General features: G+C 37.2%; 1 protein-coding gene across 3 annotated transcripts in view; it reads right to left on the minus strand.

Moving 5' to 3' along the window:
• The window catches only part of col4a6.L (collagen, type IV, alpha 6 L homeolog), a 136,428-nt gene that overhangs the window by 30,097 nt on the left and 86,187 nt on the right, over nucleotides 1-20,144 (minus strand). For all 3 annotated transcript variants that reach the window (XM_018229833.2, XM_018229832.2, XM_018229831.2), the window contains exons 5-20: nucleotides 16,721-16,855; nucleotides 15,420-15,464; nucleotides 14,918-15,034; nucleotides 14,276-14,344; nucleotides 13,806-13,841; nucleotides 12,391-12,453; nucleotides 9,926-9,961; nucleotides 8,719-8,760; nucleotides 7,990-8,082; nucleotides 6,782-6,835; nucleotides 6,604-6,663; nucleotides 6,278-6,322; nucleotides 4,128-4,181; nucleotides 2,246-2,315; nucleotides 1,301-1,411; nucleotides 8-163 (exon numbers count right to left, since the gene is read on the minus strand). In XM_018229833.2, the coding sequence (XP_018085322.1) occupies nucleotides 8-163; nucleotides 1,301-1,411; nucleotides 2,246-2,315; nucleotides 4,128-4,181; nucleotides 6,278-6,322; nucleotides 6,604-6,663; nucleotides 6,782-6,835; nucleotides 7,990-8,082; nucleotides 8,719-8,760; nucleotides 9,926-9,961; nucleotides 12,391-12,453; nucleotides 13,806-13,841; nucleotides 14,276-14,344; nucleotides 14,918-15,034; nucleotides 15,420-15,464; nucleotides 16,721-16,855 (1,186 nt within the window). The remainder of the gene's footprint in view (nucleotides 1-7; nucleotides 164-1,300; nucleotides 1,412-2,245; nucleotides 2,316-4,127; nucleotides 4,182-6,277; nucleotides 6,323-6,603; nucleotides 6,664-6,781; nucleotides 6,836-7,989; nucleotides 8,083-8,718; nucleotides 8,761-9,925; nucleotides 9,962-12,390; nucleotides 12,454-13,805; nucleotides 13,842-14,275; nucleotides 14,345-14,917; nucleotides 15,035-15,419; nucleotides 15,465-16,720; nucleotides 16,856-20,144) is intronic.

Below are 20,144 nucleotides of genomic sequence, written 5' to 3' on the forward strand. Positions count from 1 at the left end.
AGTTTACTTTCACCAGGGGGTCCATCTTGTCCTGGTAGACCAGGAGGTCCTGGTTGGCCAACTCTCCCTGGAATTCCAGGTGGCCCAAAACCTGGTTTTCCTGGGTTGCCTTGCTCCCCTTTAGGACCTTGAATACCTGGAAAACCAGATTGTCCAGTATTGCCTGTAAAAGAAATAAAAATAAGTATATATACAGACATTGGATCTATCTTCTGAATGTTTGGTACCAGGGGATAAGGGATCTTACTGTAATGTGTAGCACCATGGCCTCAGTCTACCAACAAAGTTGTTTCAAAATCAACATGGATCTATGCTAGCTTAGTTATCATCAAGTACAAAGTGTTGGGGGTTGTTTATCAACATTAGTCCAATTTGCACCTGGGCAGTGATCACTGTTAAGAAATAGCCTGGCTGCCTTACAGAGGAAAAAAAGCTTTAATAGGGGTAATAGCTTTAACAAGGTTTACAGGCTGCCGTATCAAGGGCCCGCAACCCCCCACCAATTCCATGGCCCCCCCGCCAGACACAACCCACCACCGCCTAATCTTTTTGTTTACTGTTTCTTATTTTGTATTTGTGTTTCCCTTTCTTTTTTTTCTCTTATCTTGGTAGCCCCTGCCTAGCACTGCCTACAGTTACAGTTTGTTATTTACAAAGAAATACCCAGATCCTTTGCAATTAGCGAGCCCCCTCAACACACTATTATTTAGGGGCCTATTTATCATACTGTGTAAAACGAGTAATGCCAGAAAAAACGGTGTAAAAACTGTTGTCAAAGTGTGTTTTATTTTACACCGCCCAAACACAAGATTTGACACTGCTATTTTACACCACTTCAGACCTTGTGTAATCTATTAAAGACAAAGGGAAAATTCAAGCAGCCAGTAAGTTACAGCGGAAAAAAAAACTGTGATGGGTAAACACCATATTTTTCCATAACATTTTCAAATCTATCCTTCAGCCACCTCTCTATCTAATAACACATATATATATAGGCCAATATTCCTTAATTTACTTAATTTTAAGTAACTCTCTATTTGATATTCTATCAAATGCTTTAGCATCCACTGTCATTCAAATGTCTAAGTTTCTGCTCACCTCCTCCTAAATGGCATTTAAACTTGTCTGGTAAAATTTAGTGCGCATAAAACCATGCTGGCACTAACTCATAGAACTGTGATTTGAACAGGGAACATCTGTTCCCTGCTGTTATAATCCAATTTTTACATCCTCATATGAACATGAAAATTACTTATTTTTCACTAGGATGAAACAAAATTTTTATATTAATGTCACTTACCTCTAACAAATGACGGTAAACCAGGTTGACCGGGAAGGCCTGGTGCCCCACTAATACCCTCATCTCCTGGACTCCCAGGGAATCCAGGAGAACCTGCATCTCCTGGTGGGCCTAATATAAATATAAAAAGACAAAGACCGACTATACAGCAGATATTTTAGGCTTAAAGAAGAATACTAAAATACAGACAACAAAATAATAACTGAAATCCTTGCAGTCTATCTGTTTTCAGTTGCAACCACCAAATAGTATGTTCAGTTGCAAGCTGGAAAAAGGCAAAGTTGAAACACTAATAATTCAAAAGCCATACAAAATAAATAAATTATAAAGTCCAAAGAAAAGGTTGCATAGAATTGGGCCGCCAATAACATACAATTTAAAACGAAGAGAACATACCTATTAAATAATAATTGTATAGACTGTTCAGACCTTTACCCCTTGGAACAGCTAAACATCATACCAACCAACCATCTAGCCCCAACAGAGTATATCAATGTGACGAGGTATAAAACCATGTAGCACTTCACGTAGAAATGGTCAGTAATTCTATGCACACCTTACAGCAGGGATCCCCAACCTTTTGAACCCGTGAGCAACATTCAGAAGAAAAAGGAGTTGGGGAGCAACACAAGCATGAAAAAATATTCTTGGGGTGCCAAATAAGTACTGTGATTGGCCATTTGGTAGCCCCTATGTGGATTGTCAGCCTACATTGAGGCTCTGTTTGGCAGTGCACCTGGTTTTTATAAAACCAAAACTTGCTCCAAGCACGGAATTTAAAAATAAGCTCTTGCTTTGAGGCCACTGGGAACAATATTGGAGAGCAACATGTTGCTCACGAGCTACTGGTTGGGGATCACTGCCTTACAGCCAGTATACAGTAAGTATAGTCAGGCCAAAATAAGGTATAACTGTTTTGTTTATATGGCATTCAGTAACAAGCACCTGTGACGGCTGAGCCTTCCTCGTCTATGTATATTGGAGTCCCAGGTAGGCCAATGTCTCCTTCTTCACCCTACAGAAAAGATAACTATGCTAGTAAATTGAAGATAAGGCTATGAGTAACAAATGCAATTGTACAAATGTGAAACCACGGAAGCTAGAGAATGTTATTTTAGATGAAATCTAAAAAGTATTGTTTAAAAATACAGAAGGGAGGGAGGTAGGGATAACAAAAGATGATCTTATTCGCATCCCACTTAAGGTTGCCACCTTTGCCAGCTGTTAAAATTGGGTAAAGGGGGTCAGTTTAATGATCTAGGGAGTAGGGCAGTGTCACTGGGGTGTTGATGATGTTCAGGATGGGCGCAATTGCTTTTTGTGACACAGTAATCCCATTGGGGAATGTTATTGTATCACTCTGAGTAGAATTCTGCCTAGTTTTCACAATGTTGACAACCAGGCAGAACGTTTTTTCCCACTTGACCCTTAGGAATAATCCATAAAAAGCATTATATAAAATGTCACATTATTCTTAGGGTAATCATTGATTTTGGGAAACAAAAGATGCAGAGATAATGTGAACTTTAGGTCAGGGTGGATATGGACATGCATTTAAATGAACACAGTATATAGAGGCTGATTGCAGTCTTTTTTTTGCAGACTGTCTTAAGCATGATAAAAGAGCCCTAATATGTGGTGAATGGTAATGCCACATTATAATTTGTTTTATAAATATGCCTTTTACTCATTTGTACTCCATTATATTAAATTAAATGCAGTTACATCTCCTCAAAGCCTGGAACAGGGTATCCTTGGCCAAAAGAATGATTATTTTTAATATTTTACACATGAGACTAAAGGGCAGGTTTATCAAAATTCTAATTTTCTATTTTTTTTAAATTAAAAAAACCTCAAAAACTTTAAAATCTATCAGGGGAATGTAATAAAAGTCGGTAACGGAAAAACTATTCGCAATGGGAAAAGTTATGCCTTTGTGTGATCAAATTTTGCTTTACGCAAATTTTAAATAGCTTTTGCGAACCCGGAAAATGTTTAGCCACCACTTCCAACAGTGGAAGGTCATTTGCGAATATTATAGTTTTATAGTTTGCGCCAATGCGCAATAAATGTAATAAAACTTTACTGATAAAAATTACTGAAAAAGTCGCTATATTTGCTCCAAAAGCACTTCTTAAGAGTGCGAAATTAAAATTCGCAATGCAACAACAGTTTAAGGAACAATATTACATTACAAGATGTTGATTTTTATTCTTATTGGTGCGAATTGTTTTGCTCTTGGCGACTTTTATTACATTCCCCCCCGTGTATGTGCTTATTTGAATAAGAAAACCCTAAAAAATAAAAATTCAATTTATTTTAAAAAATTGAACAACTCAAATGCAGTGAAATCACATGCTACCCTTCATTTTCAATGAGTGAAATTTAGAATTCATTTCAATCGAAAAATATCTTGAAATTAAAAAAACAAATCCCCATTGACTTCTACATCATCTCACCAGCTTTTAGATGACTCGTTTTTTTTTTATCTGAGTTTTTACATTTTTAATAAACCTCAAAATTAAGTTTCAGACATTTAAATTCACAATTTGATTTAAAGAAACATTTGAATCACAAAAAACCCTATAAATGAACTGAACTTTTTTTCACAAAAAAAATTTGATCCAGGATTTGGTGGATTCCTAAAATACTTGGTCAAATATTGATACATCTGTCCCTTAGGGTGATCTATTCTGTAAGTTATAATGATATTCTTGTGATCTTTCATTTCTGTGATAGCAAGATATCGAAGTATTAGTCTCCACAAGTCTCCATTAGTCTCTAAACTTTCTGCAGTACAGTATATACAACCAATTATATATATTACCTTAATTCCTTTGAAACCATCAAGTCCATCAAAACCAGGTAACCCCGGCTGCCCCTGTAAAAGACACAATCAGTGGATTAGATGATACACCACATAGTCTAAAAGAGGGACACTGAATTCAGATACAAATGTTCTTGATCAAATACAGTTGAATGAAAACAGCAAGATAATATTTTGTTTTCATCCAAAAGGTGGAAACACAAATGAACGTCTCAACAAGAAACAGTAGTGGGTTGTTTTTTTCTGTCTTAACTGAATACCAGTTTGAGTAACAAATATGTTTATTTACCAAAGGGTAATGGTGCAAAATGCAAAGCACTAGGCTTTTTGCTTCAATGTACCTTGCGCCTTCATATTTGCACCTGCCACTGGCACAAATTCATTTTTGCACCTCTAAATTTAGGTGAAAATGTTTGCATTCAACAGCTAACAGTGTCCATGCACATAGGTGATCCATAAGTGTCCATGTGCATGCATTTTAGAAGAGGGCCATTATGAGCAGTTACAAGAAAAGCAGTGGACTCAAGGAGATTAGGGACCTGGTGCAATTGCAATATAAGTTTGGCACTTGGGTGCAGTTACCTTCTCCAACCTCATATGTATATATTTACATAATGTGTTCAAAATAGAAATATTCATATGAAGGTAAAATTACAAACATTAAGGGGCAGATTCACTAAGGGTCGAATTTCGAAGTAAAAAATACTTCGAAATTCGACCCTCGAATTGAAATCCTTCGACTTTGAATATCGAAGTCGAAGGATTTAGCGCTAAACGTTCGATCGAACGATCGAAGGATTTTAATCCAACGATCGAAGGAAAATCCTTCGATCAAAAAAAGTTTAGCAAGCCTATGGGGACCTTCCCCATAGGCTAACATTGACTTCGGTAGGTTTTATCTGCCGAAGTAGGGGGTCGAAGTTTTTTTTAAAGGCAAAGTACTTCGACTATCGAATGGTCGAATAGTCGAACGATTTTTCGTTCGAATCGAAGTCGAAGGTCGTAGTCGAAGGTCGAAGTAGCCCATTCGATGGTCGAAGTACCCAAAAAATACTCCGAAACTCAAAGTATTTTTCATTCGAATCCTTCACTCGAGCTTAGTGAATCGGTCCCTAATAGTAATTAGTTATAGGTTTACTCATGTGATCCTTGTTTTGCAACATTTAATAGCAACCCTTATATAAAAATATGCTGCCATATTGTTTGTAGAAAAGGAAGATTCATAAACATTGTAGTTTTATATCAAATAGATAACACTATTCCTGTTTGACTGAGTTAAGGGGAAGTGCACTATGGTCTTATTACTCAGTCACATGTTTACTGGGGGGACTTGATTTTAAATGCACTACATAGCTAAAATGTGAATAGTTTAGGAAGGAAATTATTCACAGGTGTATATTGGCTGGGGCTAAAAAGCTCCCAGTTTCCCACTAGAGCTCGTGAGCTAAGGGTAAGTGCACAATGGTCTTACTACTCAGCCACACTGGTTGCTGGGGGACTTGATTTTAAATGTACTACAAACTTATATTGCTCACGAACAATGTAGGACTCACATACTATGAGGTGCCTTGACATAGCATGTGAGCTTACATATTTTGGCCAAACTGTGGTACTAACACCTCATTTTTTGTAATTATTATTTTTTTTTAAAGGCAAACCGAGCGCTGGCAAATTTTCTCTTTCTCTTTGTTTACAAATATTGGCCTTTTATCGTTTTCGGCAGTTGGTCAACTCCAGAATGTGGGTTAGTCCGAGCACTGGGACTGGGTTGGACTGATTATTAAATTCTGATGCTAGTTGCACTGATTTATGTGCCTTATATTGTGACATTTATATTCATTGTGTACTGTATATTGTGAGTGGGTCCCTAAGCTCAGTAAGTGACAGCAGCACAGAGCGTGTGCAATGAAACAGCTGAAAAGAAGATGGGGAGCTATTCTGGCATCTTTGGAGGCACAGATCTTCCCTGCTAAATGGTTGTGGTTGCCTTGGGCTGGTACAGAAGCCCAAAACATAATGTACAGCAATTCTGTCTACTTCTTTAGTTAAGTTTTAGTTCTCCTTTAAAATCAGAATCTAGCAAATATGTTAACTTTCTGCAGATCAGTTACTAGATTTGGCTTTGAAAAACAAAATGAGTTTAGATATACCTTCCTGCCGGGATAGCCATTGGATCCATCCAGTCCTGGAAAACCCTAAAAAAAGGAATGAACTGGAATGAAGTAAGGAAACTAACTGCAGTGAGCAGCTGTAAAGGGGATATTTTGTGATTTCCCCCAAAATATAAGATAACATAATGCCTTAAATGTTTTGAACCCACCCAAAAGCCTTTAGCTGTCAGTGAGACATTTGTTGTCTAAATGGATATTAGGCTCAAAACTATACTTGCTGACACATTTCCAAATTGTAGCAAAGGTATATTGAAGATATGTGTCACGCAACAGCATAAAATTGTGCAGAATTAAAGTGTACTTACTCTTGGGCCAGGAAGGCCAGGTATTCCTTTTTCACCCTTCTCTCCACTGAAACCAAATCCCTACAGAACAGAACAAGAAGCAAACGTGTAGCTGTGTTGGTCTAAGCCAAGTGGCAATAAATATATAAATGTAGAGTTGAATTGAAAATGTAGAGTTAAAGAATTTTAAATACTTTACCGGAAGGCCAGGAAATCCCGACTCCCCTCGCACCCCTGGAAAGCCTCTATCACCCTATTAAAAAAATGACATTCAGTTTATATTTGTTTACTGTTCAGATCTATGTTGATCAAGAAAAACTTACTATAAATTAAACTTGCATAGATCAATGATGTTCACTATACAACCAACTCTGACACAAAGTTGCATGTAGAGAGACAGATTGCTGAGAGGGGGATAGTGAAGAGGAACTCGATTATTACAGAAATGGTACAGAATTTTTAATTGATATTGGAAAGTTTCTTAGCCATACTTAGGGCAACTGCCAGGTGGGGACAAGAGAAGGGGATCTGTACAAATGATAGACTAGTATTTTAGCAAATAAGGGAGCAAAGGAAGCTACAGAATACAGGGCAAAGCTGATTATATAAATAAACCAGAATGGAAGCAGCAGAAATCTTTACAGAAAATGACAGCAAACATGGAATACACAAAGGGAACATATAGATGCAAGACAAGTGTGACAAACAGATACATGCATAAGAAAAGTACAGCACTAAGAAATATGTTGGTGCTTAATTAATACTTGTTATTAATAATAGGAATAGAGAAAACCTAGTCAAAGTAATAGGTATGATGCATTAAGGTAACTACAGAAAGAAAGAGATTTTTCCAGTTTTTAAAAAAAAAAAAAAAAAAACTTGAATTTTCAAGCTTTATTATACCCCGGCCAGCAAATAGCTCTAATCTGAAAAAATAGCATCTAAAACTTGTTGAGGTCAATGGCAGAGGTCCCTTGAACCATTTGAAGATGTTAATAGCCTCCACGAGGTTTGAGTTTTTTGGAGGGTTATGCCCGAAAACTTCAATTCAATCGATTCAAGTTTTTTCCCGCCATAAACTCGATTAATTCGAGTTTTCGTTTGATTCAAGTTTTTCCCATTCAAGTTTTTTTTAAAAAATTAGAAACCATTCAAGTTGAGAGTTCATTTGAGGTATATAAAACTCTTCAATTTGACCTTTGATAAATAACCCCCTAGATGTTTGGGATGGGCCTTACTGTGGGGTCCTTGCTATATAGGGACTTGAGTTTTGGTCAGGTTCGGTTTGGTCACTGAGAAATAAAAAAATTAACAGTATGCACATATGTCTCTCACTTATGGCAATGTCATAAGAAGCGATATATATACATTTTAAATTACAGTTTGTATGTTGATTTAGTAAGTTACCTTGTCTCCTTGAATTCCCTTTGCTGGCTCAGTAAACTCCACTGGCCCAGTAGATGCTCTTGGCCCTGGGGGACCAGGAGGTCCAACATCTCCCTATTTCAAATAACAACTCATAAATATACAAATATGTTTTTACACATTGAACAAATCTATTTATCGGCCCTCTAAGGTCAGACATCCAATGAAGGAAAAAGGATCCTCTAATAAGAATTGCGCCTGATCTGTGTAAATCCAGGTCAATATTCTAAGCTTCAACAACTGGAGCTGGAAGCATTAAAGAGAGTTGTTCTTGCACAGAACAGAACCGACTCAACTATCTTTGCTCCAGTGCTAACAATTAATACCAATAATGCAAATAAAACTAAAGATCTTTTTTGCACAAGACCCACAATTTCTTGAAATGTTTATTTTATATAAGTCTATCTATATAGATATATGTACTCGATATAGAGATATAGCTAGTTATAAATATCTAGATGTTTATAACTAGATATACCTCTATATCAAGTATATTCTGCATCATTTTGTAAAACTTTAGCCTGAAGAAGGGTCTTTAGCATCTTGAAATCATGCTTTGTAATATTTCGATGCAGGTGCCTATTGAAAAGTATCACATTTATGCCACTGTTGTGTTGTATTATCTCCATTTGAGGTCAAAACTACAAGGTTTCTTCTTCTGCCCTCACAAAAAAAAACAGAAAAACCACAAGCAGATTAGAAACACATTACCTTATGCCCTTTCTCTCCATAATAGCCAACACCGCGGTTTCCCTGAAAAAGAAATTACAAGTGTACTGTGTGTATATACTAGGAAAATAATATCTAAAAATGATTGTACATGTAAGGAACTCAATTTACAGCCACTATACCCTTACAAATTTCTGAATTATGTTATGTAAAAGTATAGTTGTATAGTAGCTCTCTGTACAGTTATGGACAAATTTAGAGGAATGTTTGTGGCAAGTCCCCAGTGGTGTCTAGCTAAGTTTTACTGGTAGTGACAAAGTATCCATTGTCTCTCCAGACCTTTGCTGATTTTCCCTTTGTCCTGGAAATAGAGGATGGCTTGATAATTGCTAGTTAGGTATTGCTGTGGGAATAGTAAATGCTATAACGTATAAACATTCTGTTTGGTAGACAGGATTGTTTTATCCTACTATCCATTTAGCTTGCAGAAACCAATTAATGGGAGTTACAGTATATACACGCCATATGCTGGATATTAAGAAGTTCTAAGTTCTGTCATCACATTTAAATAATAAAGTCTTGTTTGCTGTTGAGTTATATCACCAGATATCTTAGAAATCAGGATCAGTGTATACAGTGTCTGTCTTATATCTGTAGAAATAATCTGAAACACAGAGCCTTATTTGAGCTCTAGATTGGAGTGTTCTGAAATATTTCCCATGGGTTGTGGTCCAAAAGGATGTATAATATATCACTTAACAATCCATCTGGATAACAAAATAGCTTTGATTTGTTTATCCAAATGACTGAACAAGGGTATGGAAAGGAAACTGTCATTGAGGGAATGCCCAGAGATGCACCATTGATCAGAAAGTAAGAGAGAAACTGCCAAAAAAGATCTGCAACTTATGGCCACCTTGGTCAAGCTCCTTGGCACAGACATGGTTAAAAGTAATGAGGGCACATTATACATCATAAAGTTGTAAAATTAAGAAACTGAGTGAATAGTAATGTAATTGGAAAACATCGGCAAATGTTTAGTGAAGGCCGGTTCATCAAAAACATCCTAATAGCATAACACAATGCCAACACAATGCCAACCTCATGACATATTACTAACCTACATAGATCACCCAAAGGCAACAAGAATATCTGGTGAAGTCTGAACAAATAAGTGAGATGTATAGATGTATATGTTACCATATAAGTCATGGGTGCTCAGGGTTTTTAAAACAATTTAGCTACTTACTGTAGGACCAGGCAATCCAGGTGGACCCGGAGGACCCTGATATAAACATATTTCAATTAATTTTCAAAGTTACAAAAAACAGAAGAAGAAGAAGAAATAAAGAAAATGAACAATCATGTATAAAGTCCTGTAGGTGTTAGTTCTTTTGCCCATATGTATTACATTTGTTTAATTAAAAGGTTAAAACTATGAATAAAAACACTTTTATGCTTAATTAAATATACACATATATATTAAAAAAATAGCAACAACAATAAAAACCATCATCAATATGTGTTCTTTAATATGATGTGTGTATATATATATATATATATATATATATAGCTGGGTTGTTTCAGATGCAGTGGGTGTATTACATGCGGGTTTTTGCTAACGGGTTCCCATTTCTCCCATCCGCACAGTGGTAGGAGGTATGAGATCAGGCACAGGCTTAATTGCTTGTCGGAATTTGTGGTGTATTGTATCATTTGCCCGTGCGGTTTATATTATGTTGGGAAATGTACCACAACCTTTCGGATCCGCATGAACAATCACAGATCCACTATACGTACTGCTCTGAACTCAGGGAGAGCGGACACTCCACTTGCCAGACATTGTGCAAGTTTTAGACACTCACTCCCCTCCATTAAATGTGTATTAATAGACCATATCCCTCCACTTAAACGGGGAGGTGACAGGGGGAGAATATTACTGCAAAAAGAGGCCAAGTGGATCCGGACACTAGATACAGTAGCCCCGAGGGGCCTCAATGAGATGTATTTATTGGCTTGCTTTATTTAGATGATATGCTTTATTTAGATGATATGTTTGTCCATCCTTTATATAGATCGTATTAGTTCTATATGATTCTGTCAGTACATTTTTTGTTACTTTTGTTAAGTTTTTTTAATCCTAGTTTGCACTTTTTCTTGTCCTCTGACTGCATAAGGGTCAGAGATAGCAGAGGGCTCTACCAGAGTTTGATGTAATGCTAATGGTGACACTTTGTCACAATTCTTTGAAAATTGTTTTGATAACTGTTTTGATATTTTGCAATGTTGAATTAGAAACTGGGTTGGGGGGATGACCTTAGGAATGAGCCTATCCAAGCAATATGTCAGGCTAAATAATTATTATAAATAACCATTATAAGTTTGGACTAAAGAAAATGTCCGCTATGTATATTGATTTGTGGCATCTTGCATGCAGCAGAAATATAGATACAAAATGACCTGACTGATAATTTGTCTTTTGAGACGATCTACACCTTAAGGTGAATGGATATCTGTAGGTCGGCTGGGTTTCGTATGCAGCATTGTTGGTAACAAAGCTTTTACCGACACTATTGTTTTCCCAAGTGTTCACCTTTCGATAAATTTTGATCTCGGATAGTGGCTATTCCTCCATGGCATCCATGACAACCCAGCTTATTTTAAAAAATTCCTTAGTTATATAAAAAGTTTTTAGCATACATACTTGCATGCACAATGTTTGGTGGGTACACCAGGCTTCACGTTATTATGACAATTTTAGGAACACGCCGTTACATTTTATCACTTATTTATATGTTCTCAATGGGCACTGGAATTGTGATTAACATTTTAATGATGTGTTTGTTCACTGACATGTATATTTAATTGATACTTCATACTAATTGGTGGATGTTTGTATTTATACATCATGTGATGACCACTGGGTGCATCCTGACGACGGTTCTGAGAGAACCGAAACGCGTTGATGTGGGGTAGCTTGTAACACTCCAATAAAAGAGATACTTTGATCACTACAACCGTGAGTGCTTCTGATTGCATCTATATATATATATATATATATATATATATATATATATATATATATATATATATATATATATAATAGTTCTGAAAGTATCCGCACTCTTCCTCCCACGATTTATGTTGGGTGCTCCGGTCAAATATAATGTACAGCCTTCAAAGTGGACCAGATATTATAAACATCACTCGTGTATCGAAAAGTTTCGGCCCGCATTGGGGCCTTTATCATCCTTGACCACAATATGGGCCAAAACGTTGTATACACGAGTCATGTTTGAATAAAAAATATCTGATTGAAAAAATCTCTGGAGCACTGGTCCACTTTGAAGGCTATATATATATATATATATATATATATATATATATATATATATATATATATATATATATATATATATATATATATACACATTTTAACACATTAAGATTTTGACACCATTCAAATGACAGACTGCTTTTGCTACACTTGTTATGGGTAGCTAGATTTTTGGGGGAGGATATTCTATATTTAGGGTCTCATTTATAAATGCCCAGGTACAAGGCTGCAAACACTTTCGTCTGGGGTTTTGCTAAATTCTGCACATCCCAGCAGATTGAAAATCCATTGCTAGGTACAGAATGCAGATATGACAGGTCCTTACCGCCTACTGTGTATGTTTTGTGACAGTTCACCTAAAATGTAGCATAACTTACCGGGAAGCCAGGGAATCCGGCTGGACCAGTTATACCCTCTGCTCCATTAGGCCCACGTGGCCCCTATATTGAAACATGAGCAAAATACCTCTTTAAGTTCATAAAAAAAAAACAATAGCTGATCTCATGATAGAAAACCATTTTGACATAACTGCATTAATATGCCTAATTCTCATTGGACTACAGAGTTGTTTCTCTGTATTTTTGAGATATTACTGGTCATTTATCAATGCCAGGGAGAGAAGTGCTAAATAACTAAGGGGCACCTCTTATTGATCTGCATCTGGGGGATTACAGTATAACCTGTAGTGAGTAACTTGCACAGAATCCAGGACAAGAAGCAAAGCAGAGCAAAGTAGACACAATGCAGCCCCGTACTTTACTACCACCACAGAGTAAGAATTATGTCCTGGGTCCATTTGTATCTTGTGCCCATTAGTGCTCCCTTATGTGCATGTCTTGAGCAAAATACAAACTAGGGGGAATTGTTATGAGGTAGATTAGACTACCAATATATTACCCCAACCCTATGTTGTGACTGTTTCGTTAGCAGGAGCCTGTGATGCAAGGGGATTATCTTTGTGCTGGTTATCTAATTAACTACTTTGCAGGGACCAAACATGGAGTAGCTTCATTATCCTTGTTTGCCCTGTTTAGCTCAAGAAATAACAAACACCATATATTTTTCATGCTTAAAACAGACAAAAAGTATGTTCGCCATGTTGAACAAGGGGGTATACTACCACTTCAATAAATTGGAATTAGCTGTACTTTCAAGAGTGGAGTGCATTCTCCTGACTCTACAGCACATTACACTATACATCCCTATTGTCTCTACAGCAGGAGTGCCCATACTTTACTTATGCAAGGTCTGCTTTTAGTGCTTTTTGTCCCATCATGATCTACATCCATGCAAGATGGATTGTTAGCACTCTCTTCCATGGAAAATATTACTTAAATATTATATTGATTTATGAGAGAATGTATAATGTTGTATTTAACAAACAAATATTTCTTATGTAACCTTAACATAAAAAAATATCTGAATGAAAAGTATGAAATAAGAGGGTAATTTAGACAAGCTGTTTGTTGGCAGTGTCTTGATATCTACTGATCAACAGCTAAAGGTCTACTGGTAGATCCCAATCTACCTTTTGCTCTACAGTTTATATTACAGACCCTCAATGTGCCTGCAATGATTTTTAAAAAAAACCTTTAGTGCATCACACCATCCCACAGCACTCATCTAATGCCTTACACCAAAAAGTAAAGTTGTAGAAGAATATGTAATAAAAGGACAATTCAAAGGGAAATACTGTATTACGTTTGTTTTGTTTATAATTAATTATTCGTTTTTTTTAAAGAAATTTCTAATAATTTCATAACTCAGTATGGAATCATTTTGGTATTCTTACAGGTAATCCATTTCGTCCAGGCAGTCCATCTTCTCCCTGAAAATAACAAAATGACAACATTTTCTAGTATATGTGACGATGGCATTGTGCAAAGAACACAAAATTCTTGAAATCTGACTGCATATAAGAACCACTGCCCTCTACAGTCTGCATAGTTGCCTAGCTATATAGAGATTTAACTTGGAAGAAGGCTCAGAAAGCAAGACAGACACAGATTGTTGGAAGTTATAGCACACACAGACTTTTCACAGGATTCCTATTGTTACTTATATGTAGACTGTCCACAGTGTATGCACACCTATAAATCAGATTATTTTTGTTTAAGGTATTGTATACTGATTTCTTTTAGCAATGTTTGTTTTACAGATACACATTAATATTAAATCATAAAGATATGTAAATATACATTTGATGCTAAAAGGTATAAAACCCTCCAGGTGGATATACAGAAGTGCAAAATACATTCTTACCTTAGGTCCTTTTATATCACCTTGAAAAAAAGAAGGTTCACCTTTCTGACCTTTTGGACCAGTACGACCCTATATTCATAAATAGAATTACATTAGCAAAGAAATACGTACAAACAGAGAATGTGCCAAATGGAAAAGGAAGATAAACAATCATAGAGTCAGCTGGTACATGCCAAGGGAAAAATAACAAATTAAGGGATAAAATGTAGACAACGAACATTCCCTGGACTAATTCACAGTACATTGTACATATTTAGAGGATCTATGATCAGTAGTGCAATTATAGTTTGTGGCCTAGGATAATATGGTTAATGGTGCTCCCTAGTCTTTGAGATATAAACTACACAAATATTTCCCCAAACGGTGCCTCCCAGTCTAGGTCTGCCTTGAATTATAAAGCTAGTAAGATGAAGAGTAATGCTCTATAAAAAAAAGTTATAAACAATAATATTATATAAAAAGTACAGTTTGTTAATATATACAGCATTTTCTGCCGTCTTTTTTGAGCTGGGAATGGTCAATGGGCAAGTTAAAGTTGCTTTTTAAAATGTTTATGTTTGCTGTGATTCATAGGCAAAATTATCCCAAAATGAGGTTAAGTAGGTTTAAGCGGAAAAGCGGTAAATGATAAACACATCTTACTGGAAATCCAGGTCCCCCAGGTAAGCCATTAGCACCAGGAAAGCCTGAATCGCCTATGGTGCCATTACAGCCATCAAGTCCAGGTAACCCTCTATGGCCTCCCTGTCCAACATGACCCTAAAAAAGAACACATCATTATCATAATTTGTCATTCATACTGCAGTTTAGCTCCTTACCTGATATAATGGAATTCTAAACAATTCTAAACAATGCTGTTACTCATTTTGAGTTATAAAAAGAACATATTCACTACAAAATAAAAGTAGTATGTGTTCCCTTTTAAAAGTATGCATCCAAATTTAGGAAGCAAAAAATCTACAATTTTTGTTTAGTTGAAAAAGGTGGCCAAATACTGAACCAAATTAGAACTCTTTATTTGTGTGGACCACTTGTTGAGTTCAGATGCAAAATATATGTAAATTGAGCAGAATTTTAGTCTTGGATTAGAAAAATCTTAAAAGGTTAGAAATAACTGAATTTCATAGGTGGCTAAGGAACTTACAGGTATTCCATCATTCCCATCAAAGCCTGGAACTCCCACTGAGCCCTATAGAAAGAAAGAAAAATACAATATGATATATGCCATTAATCAGGAACAAAGAGTGTATTTCAGAACTCTATTAAAGCAATGTATTTTATATTTAAAAGGACCTGATAAATTGGTGTAATGTGAACAGGTAATCTAACTCCAGATCATAATGGAGTAAAGGTTTTTGAAGATAATATTCTATCTTGCCATATGCATTAAAGTAGAATAAGGCCCCTTTGGCATCTCATAAATGGAGTTAAACCAACAATTCTGATGCAGATACTGGTAACTAGTGATGAAACCAGTAGTGCATTGCTCCACCCTCTGCTGTTGAAACGCTAGCTTTTAAAAAGCAACAAAATAAAACCTTACACCCTAAAATGATCAATAATAACATATGGAATGTGGTCTTAAACAGCACTGAATTATCAAATTCATGTTCCTTTCATATATATGTTAGCATTTTACTTGTTACTCTCAATCAGATCTGAGGAAAATTGAGTTTTATTGTGAAGAACCATTCAGAGAAGTTGAGGTGTAAGGGATCTACCATGATGTCTGACAGGAGAGAAATTGGATCTCAACTTGAGCTCAACAAGTCACTCGCATGATGTAGTGTCTAAAGCCCCACTACTTTATAAGTGTGGCCCTACTTTGTTTTCTAAACATTCAAAGCAATTTAGATATAGACTACAAGGTAGTAAAACTACTCCTGTAGGATGGTAGTGATCATCTTGCTGGAAATTATTATTATTATAAAAATTATTATCATTATAAAAACTGTAGGACATCTGAGAAGGCTAAATATGGTAACACCATGGTAGCATATATACACTTCTATTGCTTGTTCTTGAACTAAATGTTTCGGTTGAGATCAGTTTGATCATTGTGTCACTTCCCGGTCAGTCTATACAGGTCCTATTGAGGTTCATCAGATTGAAGAGGCTTTCAGTTCTGATCATTTAGCACTATTCTTGCTCAAAACATCTTCAGATAGTGGATCAGTGAGGGGATGTGTGGGAAATTCAAAACTTTATACAGGGTGATTACCCTATGTTCTACCAGGTATTTATTGTTACTAGATTATATAAATGATACAAATGCAACTCTACATATTGTATTACAAAATTAATGTGCCCAGATATACAATATATAATGACATTGGCTATCTCATAAAAAGCGGTTATCATACAGTCAAATATCTGGTATATGTTCCAAATATGGTCAGCATATAGAAGAAAGTGCAGCTTAAACAGATCAAGATCAAGACATACCTTATCTCCTTTAGGCCCAGCTCCTCCTTGAGATCCATGATCACCTCTTTCACCTTTTGGCCCTGCTACTCCCTCAGGTCCTGAAAATCCTGGTGGCCCCATTGGACCCTGGGGCCCAAGTTGCCCTGGTCGACCCTGGAAAAATAATCAATGATAATCAGCCAAATTAAAGTTCTTTCTATGATATTTATAGTGTTAATTCTCATGCTAAATAAGCATTAAAATATTACCATTGGATATAGGTGGCAAAGAACAGGCAACACTTATAATAATATTAAAGATTAAAAATGGATACTCTTATGGGCTTTTCCGCTGGCATATTTATAAAACGGTGTATGTCTGACCATCAACTGGCATGCTGGATCTTTTCACTTTCAATAGAACGTCTATCTCTAGTCTGGTTTTAATTGCTTTTTAAAGAATTTATTTAAGGTAACACTGTCCAGATGACCAACGTGCATAATATTTTAATGATAAAAAATAATTAACAATTTTCATTTGGAGCCAGATTTTTGGAGCCCCAGTAACTGTATCTAGGAGGAGTACACCAGGAGAGCAGGGGTACATGGAACTAATAACCTATACACCAAGCTGTTAAGGACAGTTCTATGTCATATGCTTATTACTGCCACCAAATCAGGGCCAGAACTAGGGGTAGGCAGAGTAGGCACGTGCCTAGGGTGCAAAGCTGGAGGGGCGCCAGGCACGAACCTTCGGTGCCTGTCCTACCCCCTAGTCCAGTCCCCGCTCTGGCCGACGCATGCAATCTCTCGCTCCAGCGAGTATCTTTATTTTGCGCATGCGCACTTGTCTTTTTCACACATGTGCACTGGCATTATGCGCACGTATTGGGCGCTTTGCCAGGCTGCCTAGGGCGCTTGCCCGGGTTGGCCTGGCACTGCACCAAATTGCCTTTTGTTAATTTAGGATACTAGCAGTCAAGCGTAGAACATTCTTGAGAATGAGACACTCATTCAATGCAGTATTAACTGTATCCGAGAGCTTTGTCACTATAAAGTTCAGTATCAATGCAGGTATTGATTATTATGTAGCACCTGGGGTTTTCCGGATAATGGATCTTTCTGTTATTTGGATCTACATATCTTAAGTCGACTGGAAAATCACGTAAACATTAAATAAACCCAATAGGCTGGTTTTGCTTCCAATAAGGATTAATTATATCTTAGTTTGGATCAAGTACTAGGTACTGTTTTATTATTACAAATAATTTTTTTTAAAAATTGGATTATTTGGATAAAATAGTCTATTGGAGTCGGCCTTTCTGTAATTCAGATCTTTCTGGATTAGGGGTTTCTGGATAATGGATTCCATACCGGTATCAAAGCATTTACGAATTCAAAGTTTCACTTTCCACGTGCTCCACCAGAGGCTGCTCTAGTGCTGGAATATACACAAATTCTCAGCATGAGTCAAACATACCACCAATGCCTTCTGTTATAAATATGAAACCAGACCAGGTTTAGTTGCTTCATTCCCCAAAATGCAATCAATAAATCTAGTACACAGCATCAACAGTGACGCAGAGACTTGAGCTTATACAGCTGCACATTCTGACATTTTTTAGGAATATCAAACAAACCTTCATATCATGGCCAGGGTTAGAAATGATGCAGACATGGACCAAACATGTCTGTTCTAGTCTGTACCAAGCTCTTACAAACAAACAAAAGCTCTGTGGCTAATGCCAGTCGGTACTAGGAGCCCAGAACCTAATGCTTGGCATTGACAGACACTTTAACAAGCAGCAGCCCTTTAGCTAATGCCAGTCTTTGCCAAGCAATTTACAAACATGCACCCTGTGCCTATTGCAGGTCTGTGCCATACGCTTAACAAACAGGAGCCCAGTCCCCAACGCCAATCTGCATCCAGTACATTAAATAAGCAGAAGTATTACACCTAATGGCAACCAGTGCCAGGCACTTAGAAGCCACGTAATTAACACTGGTTTGTAGCAGGCATTTGACAAACAGGAGACATGCATCTAATGCCAGTCTGTATCTGATGCAAATATGAACCAGGCACATTTAACAACCTGGTGCCCTTTATGTAATGCCTGGTACTTTAACAATCTGCAGCTCTATACTTCTTGCCAACCTGTACCAGGCACTTTAACAAATAGTATCCCTGTGCCTACCAGTACCAGTACCAGTCCACACTAAGTACTTTAACAAACATGAGCCCTATATAGGGTTGCCACCTTTTCTGGAAAAAAAATACCGGACTTCCTATATATTTATCATTTTTCCCTATTAATAAGATTGGGATCAACCATAATTTTTACCGGCCAGGCTGGTAAAATACTGGCCAGGTGGCAACCCTAGCCCTATACCTAATGCCAATCCATACCAGGTACTTTAACAATCTGGAGCCCTATACCTAATGCCATCCTTTACCAGGCAATTTAACAAATAGGATCCCTGTGCCCAATATAGAATGTCTGCAGGCACATCCGGTCACGGCTGTACTGGGAACGAATTGCACCCTCCTCAATGTCTATTCACAAACAGGACCAGTACATGGAAGCACTTGCCTGGGGATGTTCCCCTGTGGTTTATTAGTCAAAAGTGGAAACACTTTTGTTAATAAACCACCGGGGAACATCCCCAGGCAAGTGCTTTCTTGTGCTGGTCCTGATTGTGCATAGATAATGTCAGTCTCTGCATGTCAGTCCTGCACGCGAAATTATAATGCCAAATACTACAACTGGACTCAGTGTCAATGACAGACATATAAGGGTCAGGGCACACGCTCAGATTCGGGGAGATTAGTCTCCCGGTGACAAATCTCCTCTTCTTGGGGGCAACTAATTTCCCTGAACTGCCTCCCGTTGGCTAGAATTTAAATCACCGACGGGATGGCACTTGAAGCGATTCGTTTTCCAAAGTCGCCCCACGTTTCCTCGTGAGGCAACTTCGGGCGACTTCGGAAAACGAAGCACTCCAAGTGCCACCACGCCCGTGATTTACATTCTAGCCAGCAGGAGGCAGTTTGGGGAGATTAGTTGCCCCGAAGAAGAGGAGATTTGTCGCTGGGTGACTAAACTCCCCGAATCTGAGCGTGTGCCCTGACCCTAAAGCACTGGGCACTTTGCTTGATTGCTGTTTGGGCCCCTCTACCTAAAATAAGATATGTGGCTTCCTTGGACTACATGATCCTTAAAGCTGCGCAGACTACACAAAATACTATTTCCACCCCTGCTCATTTTTGCATTAGCGATGTTCATGCTGACCCAGAACGCTGTACAAACAGATATTAGAATGGTTTTGTATGCAGATCCACTTTAAAACACCCCCACTGCTTTATCTCAGCGCAGCTTAGCAAGAATATATTTATAATTTGCCCTGTGGGGTATAGAAGGAAATTGAATGAAAAGTACAGTGTTTTGCATTAGCCCAGATAAGAT

The sequence above is a fragment of the Xenopus laevis genome, chromosome 8L (genome assembly GCF_017654675.1).
Source record: "Xenopus laevis strain J_2021 chromosome 8L, Xenopus_laevis_v10.1, whole genome shotgun sequence".
Taxonomy (NCBI): domain Eukaryota; kingdom Metazoa; phylum Chordata; class Amphibia; order Anura; family Pipidae; genus Xenopus; species Xenopus laevis.